Below are 21,326 nucleotides of genomic sequence, written 5' to 3'. Positions count from 1 at the left end.
CCCTTTCCGCCAGTAATCACGCTGCCGTCTCCCTCTCTCAACCCTCCTCCTCACCGCTCTCACCATTCAACACAGTGGTACTTCGCCCGCTACTTATCTTAATTTTTGTTGATTGGTATTGATGGTTTGATTTAGTTGTTCAGAGTTTTCAAATTTTGGATTTTGTTTGGTTTAATGTTCTTCTTCAAAGGATAACGATGCAGAAGATCCGGCGAGAGGCACGACGAGCGTGCATTGGCGATAAACGGAGGTGGGTCAAGTTGCTAAGGTGAGCTTTGATGGTGTTGTGGTATTTGGAATGAGCAGTGAGCTCCGAGCAATTTGTTAGAGACTGAGTGTGAGAGAGATTGGGGTGTGGAGAGTGTGTTTGGACCGCGCGGCAATGGGAGGGAGACAGTGGAGGAAAATGGCTCGGTGGTGGGTTCACGGTGAAAGAAGAAAGGCCATGAGAAAGAGGGTGAAAATGGAGAATGGAAGAAAAGAAAAGAGGGAGGATGGTGGTTCGAGAGTTAATGTTTTATTCTATTTTGTCCCTAATATTTTCGATTCATTCAATTTTGTCTCTAATGTTTTTTTATGTGTTAAAACTATCCTTAGAAGTTTTCAATTTTATCCCTGACATTCTATATAGAGTTAATGCCTAGGGATAATTTTGATGAAAATCGAAAACATTAGGGACAAAATTAGATGCAACTAAACGTTAAGGGTATTTTTGAAAGAAATTGCAAAAAGTATACTTTACTCTAATAATAATAAGAAATAAATTTTGAATTTAATTTTGATGCATCGACAGTAATGCAATCTACTATTCACGCTGTCAATAAAAATAATAATTATTTTTTATTATATAACGTAATGTAATTAGATACACGTGTAAAACTATTTTATACTAATAATACATCAAAATTGAATTCATAAATTTTATGGTTTATTTCATTCATAATAATGTAAAATATACTTTTTGGTTCATAACATTTAATCGCATTTTAGTATTTTTACCTGATTTAGAGTGACTCTACTCTCACTCCCCTTACAAGAAACCAGATCTTCTCCGATGAAAAAAAAAAAAATGGATAGTCTTAATTGTTGAATCTTGTCCATTCAAATTCTTTTAAAAAAAAATTTCTAAAAAAAAAAAGAGAGAGATTTACATCTTTATTCTAAGGCGCTTTTTGAATTTCTTATATTGATTTGGTTTTTTTTATGCAACTCATTATTTTTTTAATAATTATGTCTTTCAACAAAAAAATCTATTTTTTATATTCAACTTCTTCTTTAACTTTTCTCCTTTTTTTTCTTTTCTACTGTCAACAATAAAATAATTGCTATTATTTTTTAATTACAAAATAATTCAACCAAAAACAATTTTTTTGTAAATAATGGAAACAAGTTTCTATCAGAGATAGATATTTGTTGAAATGTTCATGAAATAATTTTAAGTTTGAATTTCTAAAACAAATTTTTTATCTGTCTTCTGAAACAATTTTTTTTTTTTACAATTGAACTTACAGGATATTATTTTAGGTAATAAAAATATACTCAGAGAGAGTAAATAAGTTGAAATTAAATTACGTGAAGTATTTTTCCAAACTAATGAAATTGTTTATGATAAAGTTTATTCAAAGATTAATGATAACAAATTAAATTAAAAAAAACATTATAATATGAATAATTATTAATAGCATTGGATTTCATGGAGACACTCCATGAAGAGACCAGAAGTAAAAAAGCTAAAGGAGAGAGAATTAAAAATAAATCTCTTTTAATCTTGACAGTTGATTTTTTTAAAAGAATTTGGACGGACAAGATTCAACAACTGACACCATCCAGTTTTCTTCATTGTAGAGGATCCGCTCCCCACTTACAGCAAGAGCACTGCCCTAATCTTCATTCTGTTCTCTCCTTCCTCAATTCACAAATACGACTTCAAATTACTCAAATTCAAGGTAGAGGCTCCTCTAATGTCAATTTGATTTCATGTTTCCAATTAAAAGTTCCATTCTTTCCTCCGATTTTTCCGTTTCTTAGTAGTTTTCTTTCATTTTCTCGGGAACCAAACAGAATTCGGATATGGCGAGTGCGGTAGATGCATCTGGAAACCCGATCCCGACATCATCGGTTTTGATGGCGGCATCGAAGCACATTGGGGTAAGATGCCAAGCAGAGAACGTGGAGTTTCTCAAATGCAAGAAGAAGGATCAGAACCCTGAAAAGTGTCTCGATAAAGGGCGTGACGTCACTCGCTGCGTCCTTGGCCTGTGAGTTTTTCTTTTTTTTTTTTTTTTTTTCTTTTTTTGCGGAAAAAATTTATGCTTTTTTCTATTTTCTTTTTGTTGGATTTTATGTTTATGATCTTATGGTTTTGAAATGATAAATGGAACCATGTATTCAATGCGTATTATTTAGCTGAAAAAAAAAAGAGAAACATTAGGTGGCTAGAGTAGCAATGAGAGAGTTTCTGGTGTTGGAAACTGTAGTTATTGTGCTGTTTATGTTTGTCTCGAGACTGCAGTTAGTTGTGTAGAATGTGTTTCTGGTGTTTGAGAGGGTGGAATTATAATATTAAAGATACACACCAATTTGTATTGGCATGGTTTTTTATCTGCTTCTTACGGGTTGATTACAAGTCATGGATGGGGCGATTAGCTTAATGGATCTGTCGTGTCGGACATTAGCTAGTAACTTGTAAGACATTCATCGAATGCAATCTTTATTGAAAATTCTACACTCATAACTTATTGGCTAAGAAAGATGCTGACATTCTTGTTGACTGTTGGATGGATTATATTAACTTATTCAATCCAAAAAGTGATACATATCTTGCTGAACTTTCTCAAAATGTCGACATTTTTTGTGGAGTGCTTATGACCTTATCTTAAATAGACTGGTTTTGGCATGTTTCCGATCGACCGATTCTATCAGATTGTTGGATTTTCGGAATTCATATGAAAAATTTTAATTATTCGCTTTGAGTATAAAATTGTAATTTAGATATGGACCAGAGCCTAGGATGTTTGAAATCTTAGTTTCAATATGTTGGCAACAGAGATATAGATTTCAATTCTAACTGAGGTGCTTGTTTTCATACTATTTGTCATGAGGGTTCATCATCATCTTTGTCTACTGCTAGTTTTTACCCTTGTTTCACCTCCAAATATGTATTTCATGCAAATTTATTCACAATTAGTCCTTTTAGTCACATGTTATAATTGAAATTGTGAGCCATGTTTGGAAGTACCATATGTTTTACTCCTATTATGAGTCTCTACCTCCTGCTGGCACTTGGAATTACTCTATGTTTATTTCCAGATGTCACAGCTTACGATACTCCTGTTTCTTTTGAATTTATTTTACATGTGAACTGTGATAAATAATAGTAAATACCTTACTGAAGTTTTCATTGGATGATTCCTTGGCCTTTGAAAGGAGTGCTTTCGGTGAAAAGAGGAGACCTTTATGATCTAATTACGGTTGCATAATCCAATCCCTCTCTTCACCAGCAATGCATATTTTTTGTAATGATTTCTAAGTGGCACTAATTCAATGAATTTTCTGCAGTCTCAGGGATCTACACCAAAAGTGCACAAAGGAGATGGATGACTATGTTGGCTGCATGTACTACCGCACAAACGAATTTGACATGTGTCGCAAAGAGCAGCAAGCTTTCGAAAAAAAATGTACATTGGAATGAAACTATGCACTTTGTCATTGTTGGAAAAAATAACTCCACAGGCAATTTGGAGTGAGCAAAATGGGCCTGTGTCACAAATGTTCATTGATCATGTGTTTGTATGAATCTTTTACCTTTGGCTAAGTTGGTCATCTATGTTTTCCTAGAGAAACATTTCCAAGCAGAACAAAACAATCATCTTCAATCACAATAACTAATGAGAATTTTTTGATGTGGGAACATATGCTTATAACTCCATGTTACGTGTGAATGCAGCGTTTTCTAGTGTTTTATGGATACAATCTCGTTATTTCATTATGAATTGAGAAGCAGCTTATACAAAATTATTGTTTTATAAGTTTGGACTGTTTGGTATTAAACATGTTGAATATTATCATCTTTTTAACCGTATTTTCAAATGATTTCTCATAAGCATTAATTAGCAAGCAGACTCGGGTGGAAACCGGAGACATACATTGAACTCCCGAGTTAAACAGGTTATTCTCCATGAAGCGACAGAATTAAAATCCGCCTCTTTCCATACACAAACACCGAATCAAGCATGAATGAGTAATAATGTTGGATTGGAAATGCTTCTGACTAGAGTAATAATGAGTTATTACTATTATCTTTTTCTTAATAGAAATCCGAAGTTAGACTTAGTGGGACATTATTTTAGTTGTTGATCCCTACATGATAGTAAACAATTTAGATTAATACCAATTAAAATCACAAAAGAAGTACTTGTGTACTCTACAATTTGCGTAAATAAATTTAAGGTTAAAGTATATTTTTTGTCCTTAAAGTTTGGTAAAAATTTTAAAAATATTCATAAGTTTTATTTTATTTCAATTTTGTCCCAAAGTTTTCGATTTGCATCAAATATACACTCGACGGCTAAATTTTCAAAAAAAATTAAGACCAATCTAACAATAATGCATGAAAATTATGCTTGATTTGCTTGTGTTGAGCGTTGTTCTTATGAAATTGTTGTTGAATTGGTCTTAAATTTTTTGAAAAATTAGCCGTTAGGAGTATATTTGATGCAAATTGAAAACTTTTAGGACAAAATTGAAACAAAATAAAACTTAGGAGTATTTTTAGAACTTTTGTCAAATTTTAAGGACAAAAAATATATTTTACCCTAAATTTAATATAATTGTTCAAGGGGCACTCTACTGTACAGATTGGAGTGATATAGAGAGAGAATATAATTCTTTTTATAGTTATTTTTTATTATTTTATTATTATTCAAAATGTGGATCCTATTTTTATTAATCTCTCTTTCATTCTATTAAAAGAAAAATCTGTAAACTTACATCTTTACCATATAATTCACCATTGTTCAATGGCAATCTGAATGTTCATTTTTTATATACTTTAATTGCTTTCTCTTTAATTAAGATCTAAAAATTTGATCATCATAAAAAGATATATACAAAAAATAATCATCATATATTTATGTGTATATACATGTATTATTTTATATATTTTTAATGTATATTTTGTATTTCAACGTATATTTTATATAGTAGTTGATTTTCACTGCATAAAGCATGACTGAAAAATATAATATGAGATTTATGTTGTAATGAAATAGTTCGATCTAAATAAAATAATCAAATCTAGTCAATTGCAATTGATTAATCCTGTATTAATAATTTAATACAAATTAGAGACATTTACAACAAAGGTGTCGTGGTGTAGTTGGTTATCACGTCAGTCTAACACACTGAAGGTCTCCGGTTCAAGTCCGGGCGACGCCATTTTGTTTTACTATTTTCTTCTTTCCACAATAACTCTTTGTTACTTTTAATCTCAGTTCTTAGTCATTATAGATTGTCAGTTGTTTTGCCTCGAGTTTCAGCTTGGAAGACATATAATGAACTTGGTTTTAGTTTATGCATACCAATTAGTACTCTCATGTTACACTCCCAGGTTTCCTTCAAGATCCTGCAACGGTTGCCATTACAATCATTATTCAAACATGGGTCGAAGTTTTTACGCTCACTCAAACATGAACACCAGGTGTTCGATCATATTCCTCACCCAAAAGTTGCATCGATTAAGCGTTCCATGCTTACCCTTTTGCACAACAACCTTCCCTTTCGTGCCCTGTTTGTATTCAAGACCCAGTTCCAGCTGTGTTCGCTCGACTGTGTTGATGAGGTCGGTGTTGCCTTGGCTCTCAAGGCTTGTCAAGGAGAGCTGAAACTTGGGTGCCAACTCCATGGTTTTGCAGTGTCCAGCGGGTTCATTTCATTGGTCACCGTGTCAAATTCGCTGATGAAGATGTACTGCAAGTCAGGGAATTTTCGGAAGGCCTTGCGTGTGTTTGAGAATTTGAGTTGCCCTGACATTGTTTCTTGGAACACTGTGCTTTCAGGGTTTGAGGAGAACATAGATGCTTTGAGTTTTGCTTGTTCTATGCATTCAAATGGGATCGTGTTTGATCCTGTGACATACACCACTGCTCTTGCCTTTTGTTGGGGTGATCATGGGTTTTGTTTTGGGAGCCAATTGCATTCTCTTGTTGCAAAATTTGGATTTAATTGTGAAGTTTTCGTAGGGAATGCTCTGATAACCATGTATTCAAGGTCAGGGAGTTTAGCTGAGGCTAGGAGGGTGTTTGATGAGATGCCCCGGAAGGATTTGGTTTCATGGAGTGCAATGCTTTCGGGTTATGCTCAAGAGGGGGAATGTTATGGGCTGGAAGCAGTTTCACTGTTTGTTAGCATGGTTAGGCAAGGGATGTCCCTTGACCATGTCTCGTTTACAGGTGCAGTTTCAGCTTGTGGTTATATGAAAAACTTAGAGCTAGGGAGGCAGATACATGGTTTGACACTTAAAGTGGGGTATGGAACACATGTTTCGGTTTGCAATGTGTTGATCTCGACTTATTTGAAGTGTGAGGTCGGCAGAGATGCAAAACTAGTTTTTCAGCTGATGAATAATCGCAATGTAGTCTCTTGGACGACAATGATTTCAATTGAAGAAGAAGATGCAGTGTCTCTTTTCAATGAGATGAGAAAAGATGGTGTATATCCAAATGATATTACATTTATAGGACTATTGCATTCTATTACACTCAATAATCTGGTGGTGGAAGGTGAAATGATTCATGGATTATGCATCAAAAGCAGCTTCTTGTCGGAACCAAATGTCTCCAATAGCCTTATTACCATGTATGCCAAGTTTGAATCTGTTCAAGAATCGAAGAAAATTTTTGAGGAGGTTAACCATAGAGAGATAATAGCATGGAATTCATTAATTTCAGGGTATGCTCAGAATAGCTTATTCAAAGATGCTTTCCTTACATTTTTGGCTGCAGTGAATGAGGTAAAACCAAACCAATACACTTTTGGCAGTGTCTTAAATGCTATTGCTGCTGCTGAGGATATATCTTTGAAACATGGGCAACGATGCCATTCGGAATTGATCAAACGTGGGTTAGACACTGATCCGATTGTTTCAGGTTCTCTGCTTGACATGTATGGCAAGCGTGGGAGCATAGCCGAGTCTCAAAGAGTATTTGACGAGACACCTAGAAAAAGTGAGTTTGCTTGGACTGCAATAGTATCAGCCTATGCTCGACATGGGGACTATGAGTCAGTGATGAGTTTGTTTAAGGAGATGGAGAGTGAAGGAACCACTCCTGACTCCATCACTTTCCTTTCCATTTTAGCTGCATGTTGTAGAAAAGGCATGGTTGATGTAGGCCATAGAGTCTTTGACTCCATGGTGAAAGAACATTCAATTGAACCAACTCCAGAACATTATTCTATCATGGTGGACATGTTAGGCCGCGCAGGACTGCTAAATGAGGCAGAAGAGTTGATGCACCAGATTCCAGGAGGACCTAGATTGTCAGTGTTGCAAAGCTTGCTTGGTTCTTGTAGAATACATGGGAATATAGAGATGGCTGAGAGGGTTATTGATAGGTTGGTTGAAATGGATCCTGCGAGTTCAGGTTCATATGTATTAATGGCAAACTTATACGCTGAGAAAGGGAAATGGGAGAAAGTAGCTGAAGTGAGGAAACTTATGAGAGAGAGGGGAGTGAAGAAGGAAGTTGGGTTTAGTTGGGTGGACGTTGGTGGTATTAATTCCTTGTATTTGCATGGTTTCTCTTCCGGGGATAAGTCGCACCCGGAGTCTGAGGATATTTGTAACATGGCAGAGTTTATTGGATTGCAAATGAAAGTTTTGAAAGGGAGCAAAGCAAGGGAAGGAGACTGGCATCAGGAATAACAAATTCCGAAATAAACTGGAATTTGTGATGTATTTTGCAATTGATATTTAACCTAATCATGTTCACTCTAAAGAAATCGAATCTTGTATTTTCCCTTTTACCTTAACATAAATAGGGGATTAGACAGGAAATTCTATACATACTGACTAGCGACTATGAGTACTTGACTTCTGATTCATAGAATCACTTTGATGGTGTAGTCAGTGCACATCACTAAACATGTTTCTGAGATATGCAAGTGCATAGAATCATTCATGGAGTGCAATGCTTGTTTCTGAAAATGCTCTTTGGAATGAAATGTGTAGTGTCTCAAATATTCATTAATCATGTATTTGTATGAATCCGTGTCTTTTGCTAGTCTTCTAATTTTTTCAGCAAAGAAATTTCCAAGCAGCACAAAACAATCATCTTTAGTGATAAGAATGTTTTAAGTTAGAGCATAGCTTATAGTTTGATATCTTTGCTAGATGCATGTGTTTTGGTTTCTTATAGATGCATAGTCTTATTTTTTGAACATCAAGAATCAACAAAAACATTGCAACAACTATACAAAACAGACTTTGATATAGCATCTATCTATCTATCTATCTATCTATCTATCTATCTACCTATTCTTATATATAAAAGTTTGATACCTAAATTTTTCTATATTGTGTTTAAGCCATATTTTTTTTTCTAACGATGTCATGTTAGTAATTTTGTTTACTTGGCAAAATTTGGAAATCAACCAATCATCTTCTAGTGAAAGATTTTAAAAAAAACAAAAGAAATTTTTTTTATCTATTATTATTCAATTAAAACATAAAAATACTAATTAAATACAATAAATTTTACAACTTATACATGTTAACACTCTTACTACTACTTATGCATGCTACATAAGACTCTATTACTCTTTATTTCTTAATCTCTCATACCAATTAGCGAAAACTCTTTCAAGTAAGTTTAAATTTGTCACATTTTCTTACTAAATACGTTCAAATATATATTATTATAAAACAGAATAGTTAAAGTTTGGAGGGAGGTGAGGTGGGCAAGTCCCTTGCATTCCAACATCAACTGTGAGAGACTCCAACCTTCCTTTGGGAGGCTCTTCACACACACGCTGTATTCATGAATGCTTCAAAGCTCACCAGTTTCTCGCTGTAGCTGATTTGAAGATGGGGGAATAGCACTCACTGGAAAGTGGAAACCATATGTGGGAGGAACAACGTGAGATGTGTAAATATTTGAGGCAACTCTGTTGCATGTGCTTAATGGCCTCCAATTGATAGTTCACGCAGTAAAGGAGGTAGCACAGATGAGAATAACATTGATGAATATAAACAATGTCATTGATGCTATCATAATAATACTTACAATTGTTTCAAGTCAATTCCAAATTAACTACAATCAAAAATTAAAATTGAACAATGTCAGAAAATTTCTCCTTCTTCCAAATCCTCACTAAGAAAGTTGTCGTCTTCAAAATCTTCTTCCCTAAGAACCAAACCTGTGAGGTTCTTCAACAATGGATTTTCCTTTGTGCAATAATGTGTCAGTGAATGGCCACACAAGTTTTCCAAATCCTGAAAGGACTTGAAAGCATCATCAAAGGAAATTGTTCTCTCCATCTTCTGCAGCATCTCCCTCTGTTTCTTCCTTTGCAAGAAAACTCTGTTCTGTTGTGCAGCTTCATTGGTTCTCTTCTTCTCCAATATCAATTTAGCTTTGGCAATAGCAATTGAAAAATCTGAACCAGAAATTTGTTTCCTTTTCTCCCCTGCATTCGATTTCAAAGGCTTTGAATTTGGCTTTGGCTCTTCTTTCTCTAACTTGTTTTCCTTCTCAGCTACCCATCTTCCCTCCAAATTCTTCCACTTTGTCTCGAAAAGATCGCTTAACTTCGCTGCGGTTAGATGAACTTCATGCCCTGAGGGGTACTGGGACATGACATTGCGAAACACCATTCTGATATCAGTAGCAAATTGATCAGTTTTGTTGTACAAATTGTTCCATAACTTTCGCTGAACCCTCTCCAAATCCATCAAAGCCTTTCCTTTCTTGAAATACACTCCATCTGGATGAACCAATAGCCTTTTCAGCATTACTGAACACTGCATATTCTTGAATCCATCCATACCCGAAGAACTTGGTTTCTTCTTCTCTTCACGTTCCTTCACTGCATCAGTAGCAGTACCCTTCTTCATCCTAGGATTTTCTTCACTCTTTTCCACCTTAGCTCTCTTGTTGGCACAAGAATCAAGAACAACTCTGTTACCGTTGTTGTTGTTGCTGAATCCATCAACGTGGCTGGATAATTCTGAAGAGGAAAAAACTCTTTTTTTGGATACCCTTTTGTTGGCAACATCTGAAGATTTCTTGGGAGGAACAAAAGTTGAAGACTTTGGAACACACAACATCGTACTCAGTAGAATGCAACACTAACAGAAAATTCTTGATTAGATGAAAATAGAAAACCCCTATCGAGTGAAAGGTTTATGTTTTGTAAAGTTGCTTGGAACACAAGGTAATTAAGAAATCTTGGTTCCTTAATTAAAATGGAAGATTTTGCAGTTTGACGGTTTTTTTTTATGATTTTTATTTTATTTAAGATAATCTTCTTGTGATTTAATATCTTATCTTTCGAAGAAATTAATTGCATCTTGTTAAAAATTAAATTTACATGAATTGTTTTTAAATAATGTCCTAAATTTAATGACAAAATAATTTTTATTATAAATCATAAATTATAAATTATAAATGGGTACTAATTGAAAAGCAACTTTTCTAACAATATAGTTTTAAAGGCGTTCGTATTTATTATTTTCTTAATATGTATATATTTTTATTTTTAAATAGTTAATTTAAAATGAGAAGAGTATTTGTTCTCATCATCATTTGGATTGACTTTTTTGAAGAAAGAATTAAAAAACTATTTTTATATAAAATTATAGGTTTTATTAGGATTTTTTTTAAAAATATTTTTAACTAAAAAAGCAATGCTCTTGTTATTTTAAGTAAGCAATATGTTGTTTTATGAGAAAACTAAATTTTAAAAATAGTTTAATGAAATGTGTATTAAAAAAATTAAAATTAAAATTACTTCTTAAATTTTTTATCTAAAGACAAAATTACTTTTTTGATAAAAATATTTTTAAAAAAAGTTAATCCAAACTACTATGTTATTGATATAACTTTATATATATATATATATATAACAATCCTTCTAATTTAAATTTTTACTTATGATATGAATTGTAGTCATAATAATTCAAAGCTTCTTAGACAAATTTATGACTTCACATATATACTCCTAAGTTTACAATGATAAAGATCAAATAAGAAAATGCGAGTTAGGAATTCTAGTAATCCTTAATTATTTGTATCCAATTCATCGACTAATCTTGTTTAATTTTATTAGAAAGAATTTTTGTTACAGTAGCTAAGTGAATGCTTTTTGCCAATGAATTATAGCTCAAATGGCATAGTCTCCCCATACTCAATTAAGAGGTTGCGGGTTCGAGTCTCCTATCTTTGGTAAAAAAAAAAAAAGTGAATGCTTTTTAGTGGAACAAGGATTTCAGAAAAATCAGTCATGTTGAAGAGATGCATTACAACTATAGCAGTTCAAAGTTGACAAATTGATAAAATTGTGAAAGAATAGAAAAAAAAATAAAATTTTTATTGATTGTTGATTAATTGAATTGAATTGATTTGAATTGTAAATTATGAAGGTAAAACTAAATATATATAGAACATTGGCTTAAGAAAGATAAAAGTAAATAAAGATAAAATAAAAACAACTAAAGATAAGATAAAAAAAGATAAGATAATAAAGACTAAAATTATAATTGAATTGATGTATTCTGTTGGGCTGAATTTGTGGGCCACGAGACCTCTTTATTATTGTCATAGACTAAAGTAGAAAAGTAATTTAAAACAAATTATTGTTCATATCACAAAATTTTATTTCAAAGTTTTCTTCTCTTTATTTTTTTATCTACTAAAGGTAGAAACATTCCAAACAAGAAAAGATGATTATGAAAATGTTTAATTCACATTCAAATGAACAAGCTTAAGCTTAAGTAAGACATTTGATTCATCAGATATCCCCTACATCAAGATCTCATTGTTCACACTATACACAAAACTGATATTCAAATGCCTAAACAGTAATAAGTAGTCCAACTTGTTCATACAAAAAGCATTAAACAGGTTTTAGATACATGAAATTGAAAATACTGCTTCTTAGAAAGAAGCATAGCTACACTCATTGATGGTGTCAGTGATGGTGGTGTCTGTGTCACTGCTCCTATTAGGACTCTTCCCATTGTTGTGTCTCAATGGTGCACTTGCTGGGATTGACATAGAAAGTTTTGTGTTGGGAACTGTGCAAACTGTTTTCCGAGCTTCGGTTATCGTTGTCCTGTTCGCGGCCGAGTAAATCGGCCGAGAATTGGTATTGGCATAGCGAGGAGTAGGAGTAGGAGTAGTGACTGGCTCATGATCTGTGGAACAACGCCTTTTAGCTCCTCTGTGCACGTGAGTGGTGCAATACTTCTGACCAGGGAGAACAGCACTCTTGCACCGCCACTTCTTGCCGTCTGTTCTCCGGCACCTGCCTGGTTCAAGCTCTGTGCCGTTTGTGTAGTTGTGGTGTGAACTATTGCAACCAGAAACTTTAATCACAGTAAAAGAGAAACAACAAAGTTAAATCAGCTTTTCTAATGAACAAACCTCAACCTCATGATTAGTCTTGTTCTAAATTTCTTACATGTATAATTTGGATGTTGTCCTAAATCAGAATGAGTGCTATTGAAATTAATCCTAAAATATTCTCAAATAACAAAGCAAAAATATGTGACATATGCTCGGCGTTCGGCGTTCGCAACTACTCTGCTGTTGGATTAGGTAAGTCCCAGCAAAGTGCACTTTGTTGTTTAATGGCAGCTAACAACACAATATATTAAGTGAAAATATGTAACAGAAGTTGTTGCGAAGTCACGAATAGTACCTTGGAGAACACTCCTTGGGGAGAAGCCTATGCCGGTAGAGATGCAATTACTATCATTGGTAACACTTCCTTTACCACTACTCATAACACTGATACTGTAGCCGACACAGTTCTTGATCTGGTTATCCTTCTTGCATAAATCTCGGCTACTTCTGTTATTCGAAGCAACCGATGTCCTGTTGCCAAAGTTTGTTACCTTAGGTGTTGGAATTGAAACAGCAGATTTTGTGTTTGAGGCTATGGCAGTATGTAGCTTGCTACAAGGCTTTGTTATCGAATTTGAGTTAACAACTTTGGATGTTTCCACAGGCTTTCTTGAACGGTTCCGGCCTCTGTGCACGTGTCGTTCACAATACTTATGATAAGGTACTGTGTTCTTGCTGCACCTCCGTTTCTTTCCATCGGTTCTTCTACACCTATTCGGTTCAGGATCCATCATACTTCCATAGTCAAAACATTGGTAGTGATTGTATTCTCCTGACACAGAAATGAACAAAATTAGCAAATTTAGAATGTCTTCATAAAATCTCACATTCTTGGCATAAAAATTAGCAAATTTAGAATGTCTTCACACCTAAAATAGTGACTTGAAGGTGCAAACTGAATTTTAATTCATTTCAACAAATTTGGCAAAACCATGTTGATATATTACATTTTAACATGTTTTTTAGTCTTAAAACATGATTTGGCTTAGAATAGAAAGTAGTGATTTTGGTTGGAATAAACCATAATTTTCAAATTATAAACCAAACATAACCTGAAACTATTTCTAAATTCTTGAAATAAAAAGCACAAAACAAAACTTTATCATTAATTAAGTCCAAATGAAACAATGAATTCATTCCAAGACAATCTAACATGAGGTACTCTAATAAACCACCATCCAAATTAAGGTAATGAATAAAAGGGGAAAGGGGAAAGAAACTAAAAGTTCAAAATAACATAGACATATACCTATAAGCAAACTAATCAAACTCAAGAGTTCACCTAAATTCATGAAAAGTAAACTTGAATAGTGAAACTCAACTTATAAACTTGATGTTCAGAACCAATGGAAGATGGAGCAAGTTGATCGGGACTCTTCTCAGGAGCCTTTGAAGAACTCGGGGCATCTTCTGATCGGGGAGGGGATTCCACTATCATCTGCCTCCGAGTCTTCAGCTCGGATTCGGAAACAGGTCGGGGAGGAGAAACAATGGCCCCATCAACCACGATCTTATCAGGATCCAGAGGAGAAATATCCAAGTCTGGAGTAATAACCCCGACCTGTTCCTTGAAGTTCCTCCATGCCTCCTCGGCTCCCTCAGCAATGGAGTCCTCCAGATCCAAATAGGCCTCCCGACATCTCGCTAACTCCTTCTTCAGGTCCACGTGATCCCCAAACAAACTTATATAACTCTGCTCTGCCTTCTCCTTCAGGCCCTCCGCCATGGCGCACTAGCCCAGCAACTTCTTATCCCTCTCCCGGAGACGATCCCTCTCCTCCTTCAACTTGGCGACCTCCACCTTCAACCGCTTTTCCTCTTCTTGATATAAGAAAATTCTACCCTCTAGCTCCTCAACCTTCAGGGATGAACCCAAAGAGCTGAGGGGAGTCTTCTCAAAAATATCCAGAAGCTTTGTACACACCCCCGCCGCCCTGACACTCCCCTGAACCAGAACATTAAGGTGGTTTTGGATGGAAGCATCATCCATACTTATACGAGTATGAGGATAGATATGATTCCGAACAAACTGAGGCGCATTAGACTTGGCCTCACCCTCAAAAGAAGAGCCAGACTCTAAAGTCTTGCACTTCTTCTTCTCTGGCTCAGGGGAAGATTGGGGTGGAGGGGATGGAAGAGAAGAGGCTGAAGAGGATATAACAATAGGTTGGGAGGGGGTCCCCAAGTTGTGAGGAGAAGAAGGAGGGGGAGGAGGAGGAGGAGGAGGAGGGCCAGCAGCCCTGGCAGCAACAACCCTCGCGCGAGACCTCGATTTGGCCTCCTGAACTCTCTGATAGGACTCTCTAGAATTATTCTTCGTCATTTCTGCAAAAAACCATTAGGAAATAGAAGAATCAACATACAAGTCGGAACAAACAACTCGGATGTTAATCAGGTTGGAAAACAGCAATAAAACGAACAAAAAATGTAAAGCTACCTATCTGGGCCTGCACAAAGGTCGGAGACCCCTGGAGGAACTTTTTCGTATCAAGATATGGGGCTCTCCCCCACACTTCTCGGAAAAATCCCACAATGGCCACCTCCACCTCATCCAGGGCATCCAAACTATATTTTTCCACTGGAGAAGCCTCCAACCAGTACAGGGGAAAGCGAGGAGATAAATTTTGATCCAGAAAAAAGGGGTGGTGACCCTCTACAGCTCGAACTTTAAAAAAGAAGTTTTTAAATCATGAAAGGATTCATCGAAGAGAGTAAAAACTCTCCGGCCTTGTATAGCCCGGAAATACACCCACTGCTGCTTGTTATTTTGCCCACTGAAGGGCTTGGTCATGTGAAAGAGGAAAAAGAAAATCTTCAAAGAGGTCGAAAAATCTAGTGCATGGCTGATGAATTGATAAATTTTCAGAAAACCTCAAGAGTTGGGGTGAAGTTGGGTAGGGGAAACACGACAATGAGATAAAACGGCTATCTCGAAGTCGGAAAAAGGAAGAAAAACACCCAAACAGGTGAACAGGCTTTCATACATAAAGAAAAAATAAGGGTCTGCGTCAGATGCTCTCCCAAAACAAACCCGGTCTTCCGGATCCGGGGCAACCAGTTCGTACTTCGGCTTGTCCTCATCAAGAATGCAGACTCTGTGATGAGTACAGAAATCAGTAAGATAATCGGTATCTACCAGAGGGCTCTCCCCTAGAACAGTGCCATCAACCCATGATGAAAGAGACTCTAGGGTAGACATCTTTTTTAAAAAAGGGTGACGAATCCTACAAAAAAAAAGAAAAAGAATCAAAATAGGGTCTCTGAGGGTCTGAGGCAAGTTTTTCAAACCAGCAGAATCGCTAGAACTACAGTCAACACTCCTCTAAACAAAAACATGCAAATAAAAGCATTTGTAAAAGAGGAGAAGAGAAAAGAACTGACCTTTACTTTCGAAGTAACGGGTACAACAACAGTTGACCAAAGAAAAACGAAGCTTTCTCCAGAACAGAGTGTGTGAGTGATAAAGTCTTCAGAAACAAAACAAGGGAAGAGAGGAAAAAGTATTTATAAACATGTTAGGGACATAAAGGTAAAACGACGTAACCATTTAAGAGGTGCACCGTTACCAATGTAACTGCTCCCCGTGTGTAAATGCTCAAACCCCCGAAGAGACGCGACGTTTGATTAGACGCGACGGTTGAAAAACTTAAATCACGTCGGTTCCTGAAAATCACGTCGGTTCCTCAACACGTCGGCTAGAGTCCCAAGCTGCATACTCGAGCCCAACTCACAAAGATTTTGGACTCGAGTAGGGGCACTGTTGATACCCTGACCCAATGACCAGGCACAGATCCAAATAATATAAAAAGGCCCAATCTATGAGGTTGATCTTCCCCCGCAACCGACCTCCTCGTAAGGGGTCGGCTTCAACGCAAGGAAGTCGGTAAAGAGGGTTAGCTGGCAGATAACACTCATTCAAATAGGTAATTGCCCCTAGAATCTCTCAACCCACTTCCAGGAGCCATATCTCAACTTCCCTTAGACAAAGGGACGGTTATCCCCCTTAAAAGGTGGAACTACTTCAACGGTGGTTATTGGTTCACCACTATAAATACACTGACACCCCTCAGGTATCACTAAGTCCCAATACATTATAAACCTGCTTAGCCCCTTGCTGACTTAGGCATTAGAGTGTCTTTGCAGGTACCACCCCTATTTTCTCACGCGCACAAGTCGGACGGAGGCCCAAGAGCACAAACCTACTCGGAGGCTTCCATCCTCAGACGATTGGGCCAACCTAACGAGTCCAGCCCACTAATCTTTAGTACATCGTAACATAACACCAATTACTTGTGTACTCTACAATTTGCGTAAATAAATTTAATATTATTGTTCAATGGTAATCTGAATGTTCATTTTTTATATACTTTAATTGCTTTCTCTTTAATTAAGATCTAAAAATTTGATCATCATAAAAAGATATATACAAAAAATAATTATCATATAATTATGTGTATATACATGTATTATTTTACATATTTTTAATATATATTTTATATTTTAACATATCTTTTATATAGTTAGTTGATTTTCACTGCATAAAACATGATTGAAAAATATAATGAGATTTATGTTGTAATGAAATAGTTCGATCTAAACCAAATAATCAAATCTAGTCCATCGCAATTGATCAACTCTGTATTAATAATTAAACAAAAATTAGAAACGTTTATAGCACAGGTGTCGTAGTGTAGTTGGTTATCACGTCAGTCTAACACACTGAAGGTCTCCGGTTCGAGTCCGGGCGACGCCATTTTGTCTTACATCTCATTTCTTAGTCATTACTCATTAATCATTATAGATTGTCAGTTGATTTGGCTCAACTTTCAGCTTGGAAGACATATAATGAACTTGGGTCGAAGTTTTTACACTCACTCAAACATGAACACCAGGTGTTCGATCATATTCCTCACCCAAAAGTTGCATCGATTAAGCGTTCCATGCTTACCCTTTTGCACAACAACCTTCCCTTTCGTGCCCTGTTTGTATTCAAGACCCAGTTCCAGCTGTGTTGATGAGGTCGGTGTTGCCTTGGCTCTCAAGGCTTGTCAAGGAGAGCTGAAACTTGGGTGCCAACTCCATGGTTTTGCAGTGTCCAGTGGGTTGTGTTTGAGAATTTGAGTTGCCCTGACATTGTTTCTTGGAACACTGTGCTTTCAGGTTTCGAGGAGAACATGGATGCTTTGACTTTTGCTTGTTCTATGCATTCAAATGGGATCGTGTTTGATCCTGTGACATACACCACTGCTCTTGCCTTTTGTTGGGGTGATCATGGGTTTTGTTTTGGGAGCCAATTGCATTCTCTTGTTGCAAAATTTGGATTTAATTGTGAAGTTTTCGTAGGGAATGCTCTGATAACCATGTATTCAAGGTCAGGGAGTTTAGCTGAGGCTAGGAGGGTGTTTGATGAGATGCCCCGGAAGGATTTGGTTTCATGGAGTGCAATGCTTTCGGGTTATGCTCAAGAGGGGGAATGTTATGGGCTGGAAGCAGTTTCACTGTTTGTTAGCATGGTTAGGCAAGGGATGTCCCTTGACCATGTCTCGTTTACAGGTGCAGTTTCAGCTTGTGGTTATATGAAAAACTTAGAGCTAGGGAGGCAGATACATGGTTTGACACTTAAAGTGGGGTATGGAACACATGTTTCGGTTTGCAATGTGTTGATCTCGACTTATTTGAAGTGTGAGGTCGGCAGAGATGCAAAACTAGTTTTTCAGCTGATGAATAATCGCAATGTAGTCTCTTGGACGACAATGATTTCAATTGAAGAAGAAGATGCAGTGTCTCTTTTCAATGAGATGAGAAAAGATGGTGTATATCCAAATGATATTACATTTATAGGACTATTGCATTCTATTACACTCAATAATCTGGTGGTGGAAGGTGAAATGATTCATGGATTATGCATCAAAAGCAGCTTCTTGTCGGAACCAAATGTCTCCAATAGCCTTATTACCATGTATTCCAAGTTTGAATCTGTTCAAGAATCGAAGAAAATTTTTGAGGAGATTAACCATAGAGAGATAATAGCATGGAATTCATTAATTTCAGGGTATGCTCAGAATAGCTCTGAGGATATTTGTAACATGGCAGAGTTTATTGGATTGCAAATGAAAGTTTTGAAAGGGAGCAAAGCAAGGGAAGGAGACTGGCATCAGGAATAGCAAATTCCAAAATAAACTGGAATTTGTGATGTATTTTGCAGTTGATATTTAACCTAATCATGTTCACTCTAAAGAAATCGAATCTTGTATTTTTCTCTTTTACCTTAACATAAATAAGGATTAGACAGGAAATTCTATACATACTGACTAGTGACTATGAGTACTTGACTTCTGATTCATAGAATCACTTTGATAGTGTAGTCAGTGCACATCACTAAACATGTTTCCGAGATATGCAAGTGCATAGAATCATATTCATGGAGTGCAATGCTTGTTTCTGAAAATGCTCTTTGGAATGAAATGTGTAGTGTCTCAAATATTCATTAATCATGTATTTGTATGAATCCGTGTCTTTTGCTAGTCTTCTAATTTTTTCAGCAAAGAAATTTCCAAGCAGCACAAAACAATCATCTTCAGTGATAAGAATGTTTTAAGTTAGAGCATAGCTTATAGTTTGATATCTTTGCTAGATGCATGTGTTTTGGTTTCTTATAGATGCATAGTCTTATTTTTTGAACATCAAGAATCAACAAAAACCTTGCAACAACTATACAAAACAGACTTTGATATAGCATCTATCTATCTATCTATTCTTATATATAAAAGTTTAATACCTAAGTTTTTCTATATTGTGTTTAAGCCATATTTTTTTTTCTAACGATGTCATGTTAGTAATTTTGTTTACTTGGCAAAATTTGGAAATCAACCAATCATCTTCTAGTGAAAGATTTTAAAAAAATAAAAGAAATTTTTTTTATCTATTATTATTCAATTAAAACATAAAAATACTAATTAAATACAATAAATATATACATTAAAGGTGTCATAATAATAATAATAATTATGAAAATTTTCATTTACAAATATTAAAATTTTACAACTTATACATGTTAATACTCTTACTACTATATTATTTGTCCTACTTATGCATGCTACATAAGACTCTATTACTTTTTATTTCTTAATCTCTCATACCAATTATCGAAAACTCTTTCAAGTAAGTTTAAATTTGTCACATTTTCTTACTAAATACGTTCAAATATATATTATTATAAAACAGAATAGTTAAAGTTTGGAGGGAGGTGAGGTGGGCAAGTCCCTTGCATTCCAACATCAACTGTGAGAGACTCCAACCTTCCTTTGGGAGGCTCTTCACACACACGCTGTATTCATGAATGCTTCAAAGCTCACCAGTTTCTCGCTGTAGCTGATTTGAAGATGGGGGGAATAGCACTCACTGGAAAGTGGAAACCATATGTGGGAGGAACAATGTGAGATGTGTAAATATTTGAGGCAACTCTGTTGCATGTGCTTAATGGCCTCCAATTGATAGTTCACGCAGTAAAGGAGGTAGCACAGATGAGAATAACATTGATGAATATAAACAATGTCATTGATGCTATCATAATAATACTTACAATTGTTTCAAGTCAATTCCAAATTAACTACAATCAAATACTACTCAAAAATTAAAATTGACCAATATCAGAAAATTTCTCCTTCTTCCAAATCCTCACTAAGAAAGTTGTCGTCTTCAAAATCTTCTTCCCTAAGAACCAAACCTGTGAGGTTCTTCAACAATGGATTTTCCTTTGTGCAATAATGTGTCAGTGAATGGCCACACAAGTTTTCCAAATCCTGAAAGGACTTGAAAGCATCATCAAAGGAAATTGTTCTCTCCATCTTCTGCAGCATCTCCCTCTGTTTCTTCCTTTGCAAGAAAACTCTGTTCTGTTGTGCAGCTTCATTGGTTCTCTTCTTCTCCAATATCAATTTAGCTTTGGCAATAGCAATTGAAAAATCTGAACCAGAAATTTGTTTCCTTTTCTCCCCTGCATTCGATTTCAAAGGCTTTGAATTTGGCTTTGGCTCTTCTTTCTCTAACTTGTTTTCCTTCTCAGCTACCCATCTTCCCTCCAAATTCTTCCACTTTGTCTCGAAAAGATCGCTTAACTTCGCTGCGGTTAGATGAACTTCATGCCCTGAGGGGTACTGGGACATGACATTGCGAAACACCATTCTGATATCAGTAGCAAATTGATCAGTTTTGTTGTACAAATTGTTCCATAACTTTCGCTGAACCCTCTCCAAATCCATCAAAGCCTTTCCTTTCTTGAAATACACTCCATCTGGATGAACCAATAGCCTTTTCAGCATTACTGAACACTGCATATTCTTGAATCCATCCATACCCGAAGAACTTGGTTTCTTCTTCTCTTCACGTTCCTTCACTGCATCAGTAGCAGTACCCTTCTTCATCCTAGGATTTTCTTCACTCTTTTCCACCTTAGCTCTCTTGTTGGCACAAGAATCAAGAACAACTCTGTTACCGTTGTTGTTGTTGCTGAATCCATCAACGTGGCTGGATAATTCTGAAGAGGAAAAAACTCTTTTTTTGAATACCCTTTTGTTGGCAACATCTGAAGATTTCTTGGGAGGAACAAAAGTTGAAGACTTTGGAACACACAACATCGTACTGAGTAGAATGCAACACTAACAGAAAATTCTTGATTAGATGAAAATAGAAAACCCCTATCGA

General features: G+C 35.8%; 2 protein-coding genes, 2 non-coding genes and 2 pseudogenes across 5 annotated transcripts; 5 read left to right on the top strand and 1 right to left on the bottom strand.

The window, feature by feature from the left end:
- Positions 1-1,777: 1,777 nt before the first annotated feature.
- On the top strand, positions 1,778-3,912 carry LOC107625992 (Cox19-like CHCH family protein). Its single transcript, XM_016328748.3, has 3 exons — positions 1,778-1,946; positions 2,062-2,258; positions 3,559-3,912. Exons 2-3 carry the CDS (start codon positions 2,071-2,073, stop codon positions 3,689-3,691), a joined length of 321 nt encoding a protein of 106 aa, XP_016184234.1. The 5' UTR covers positions 1,778-1,946; positions 2,062-2,070; the 3' UTR covers positions 3,692-3,912.
- Positions 3,913-5,362: 1,450 nt separating this feature from the next.
- TRNAV-AAC (transfer RNA valine (anticodon AAC)) lies at positions 5,363-5,436 on the top strand. Its single transcript has one exon. It is a non-coding gene; the product is annotated as a tRNA-Val (tRNA).
- A 68-nt stretch (positions 5,437-5,504) lies between these two features.
- On the top strand, positions 5,505-8,220 carry LOC107625991 (pentatricopeptide repeat-containing protein At4g32430, mitochondrial pseudogene; annotated as a pseudogene). Its single transcript, XR_015904927.1, has one exon. The product of XR_015904927.1 is annotated as a pentatricopeptide repeat-containing protein At4g32430, mitochondrial pseudogene (transcript).
- Positions 8,221-11,942: 3,722 nt separating this feature from the next.
- On the bottom strand, positions 11,943-14,349 carry LOC107627840 (growth-regulating factor 9-like). Its single transcript, XM_021116338.2, has 3 exons — positions 13,968-14,349; positions 12,919-13,395; positions 11,943-12,583 (listed from the first exon to the last, which is right to left on the bottom strand). The coding sequence occupies exons 1-3, from the start codon at positions 14,347-14,349 to the stop codon at positions 12,153-12,155; spliced, it is 1,290 nt and encodes a 429-aa protein (XP_020971997.2). The 3' UTR covers positions 11,943-12,152.
- Positions 14,350-17,168: 2,819 nt separating this feature from the next.
- Positions 17,169-18,787, top strand: LOC107627839 (pentatricopeptide repeat-containing protein At4g32430, mitochondrial pseudogene; annotated as a pseudogene).
- Positions 17,303-17,376, top strand: TRNAV-AAC (transfer RNA valine (anticodon AAC)). The gene has a single exon. It is a non-coding gene; the product is annotated as a tRNA-Val (tRNA).
- Positions 18,788-21,326: the final 2,539 nt, after the last annotated feature.

The sequence above is a fragment of the Arachis ipaensis genome, chromosome B2 (assembly GCF_059453495.1).
Source record: "Arachis ipaensis isolate K30076 ecotype BB chromosome B2, ASM5945349v1, whole genome shotgun sequence".
Lineage (NCBI taxonomy): Eukaryota > Viridiplantae > Streptophyta > Magnoliopsida > Fabales > Fabaceae > Arachis > Arachis ipaensis.
Note: the sequence above shows the minus strand (reverse complement) of the source record. Positions and strands in the feature narration are given on the sequence as shown.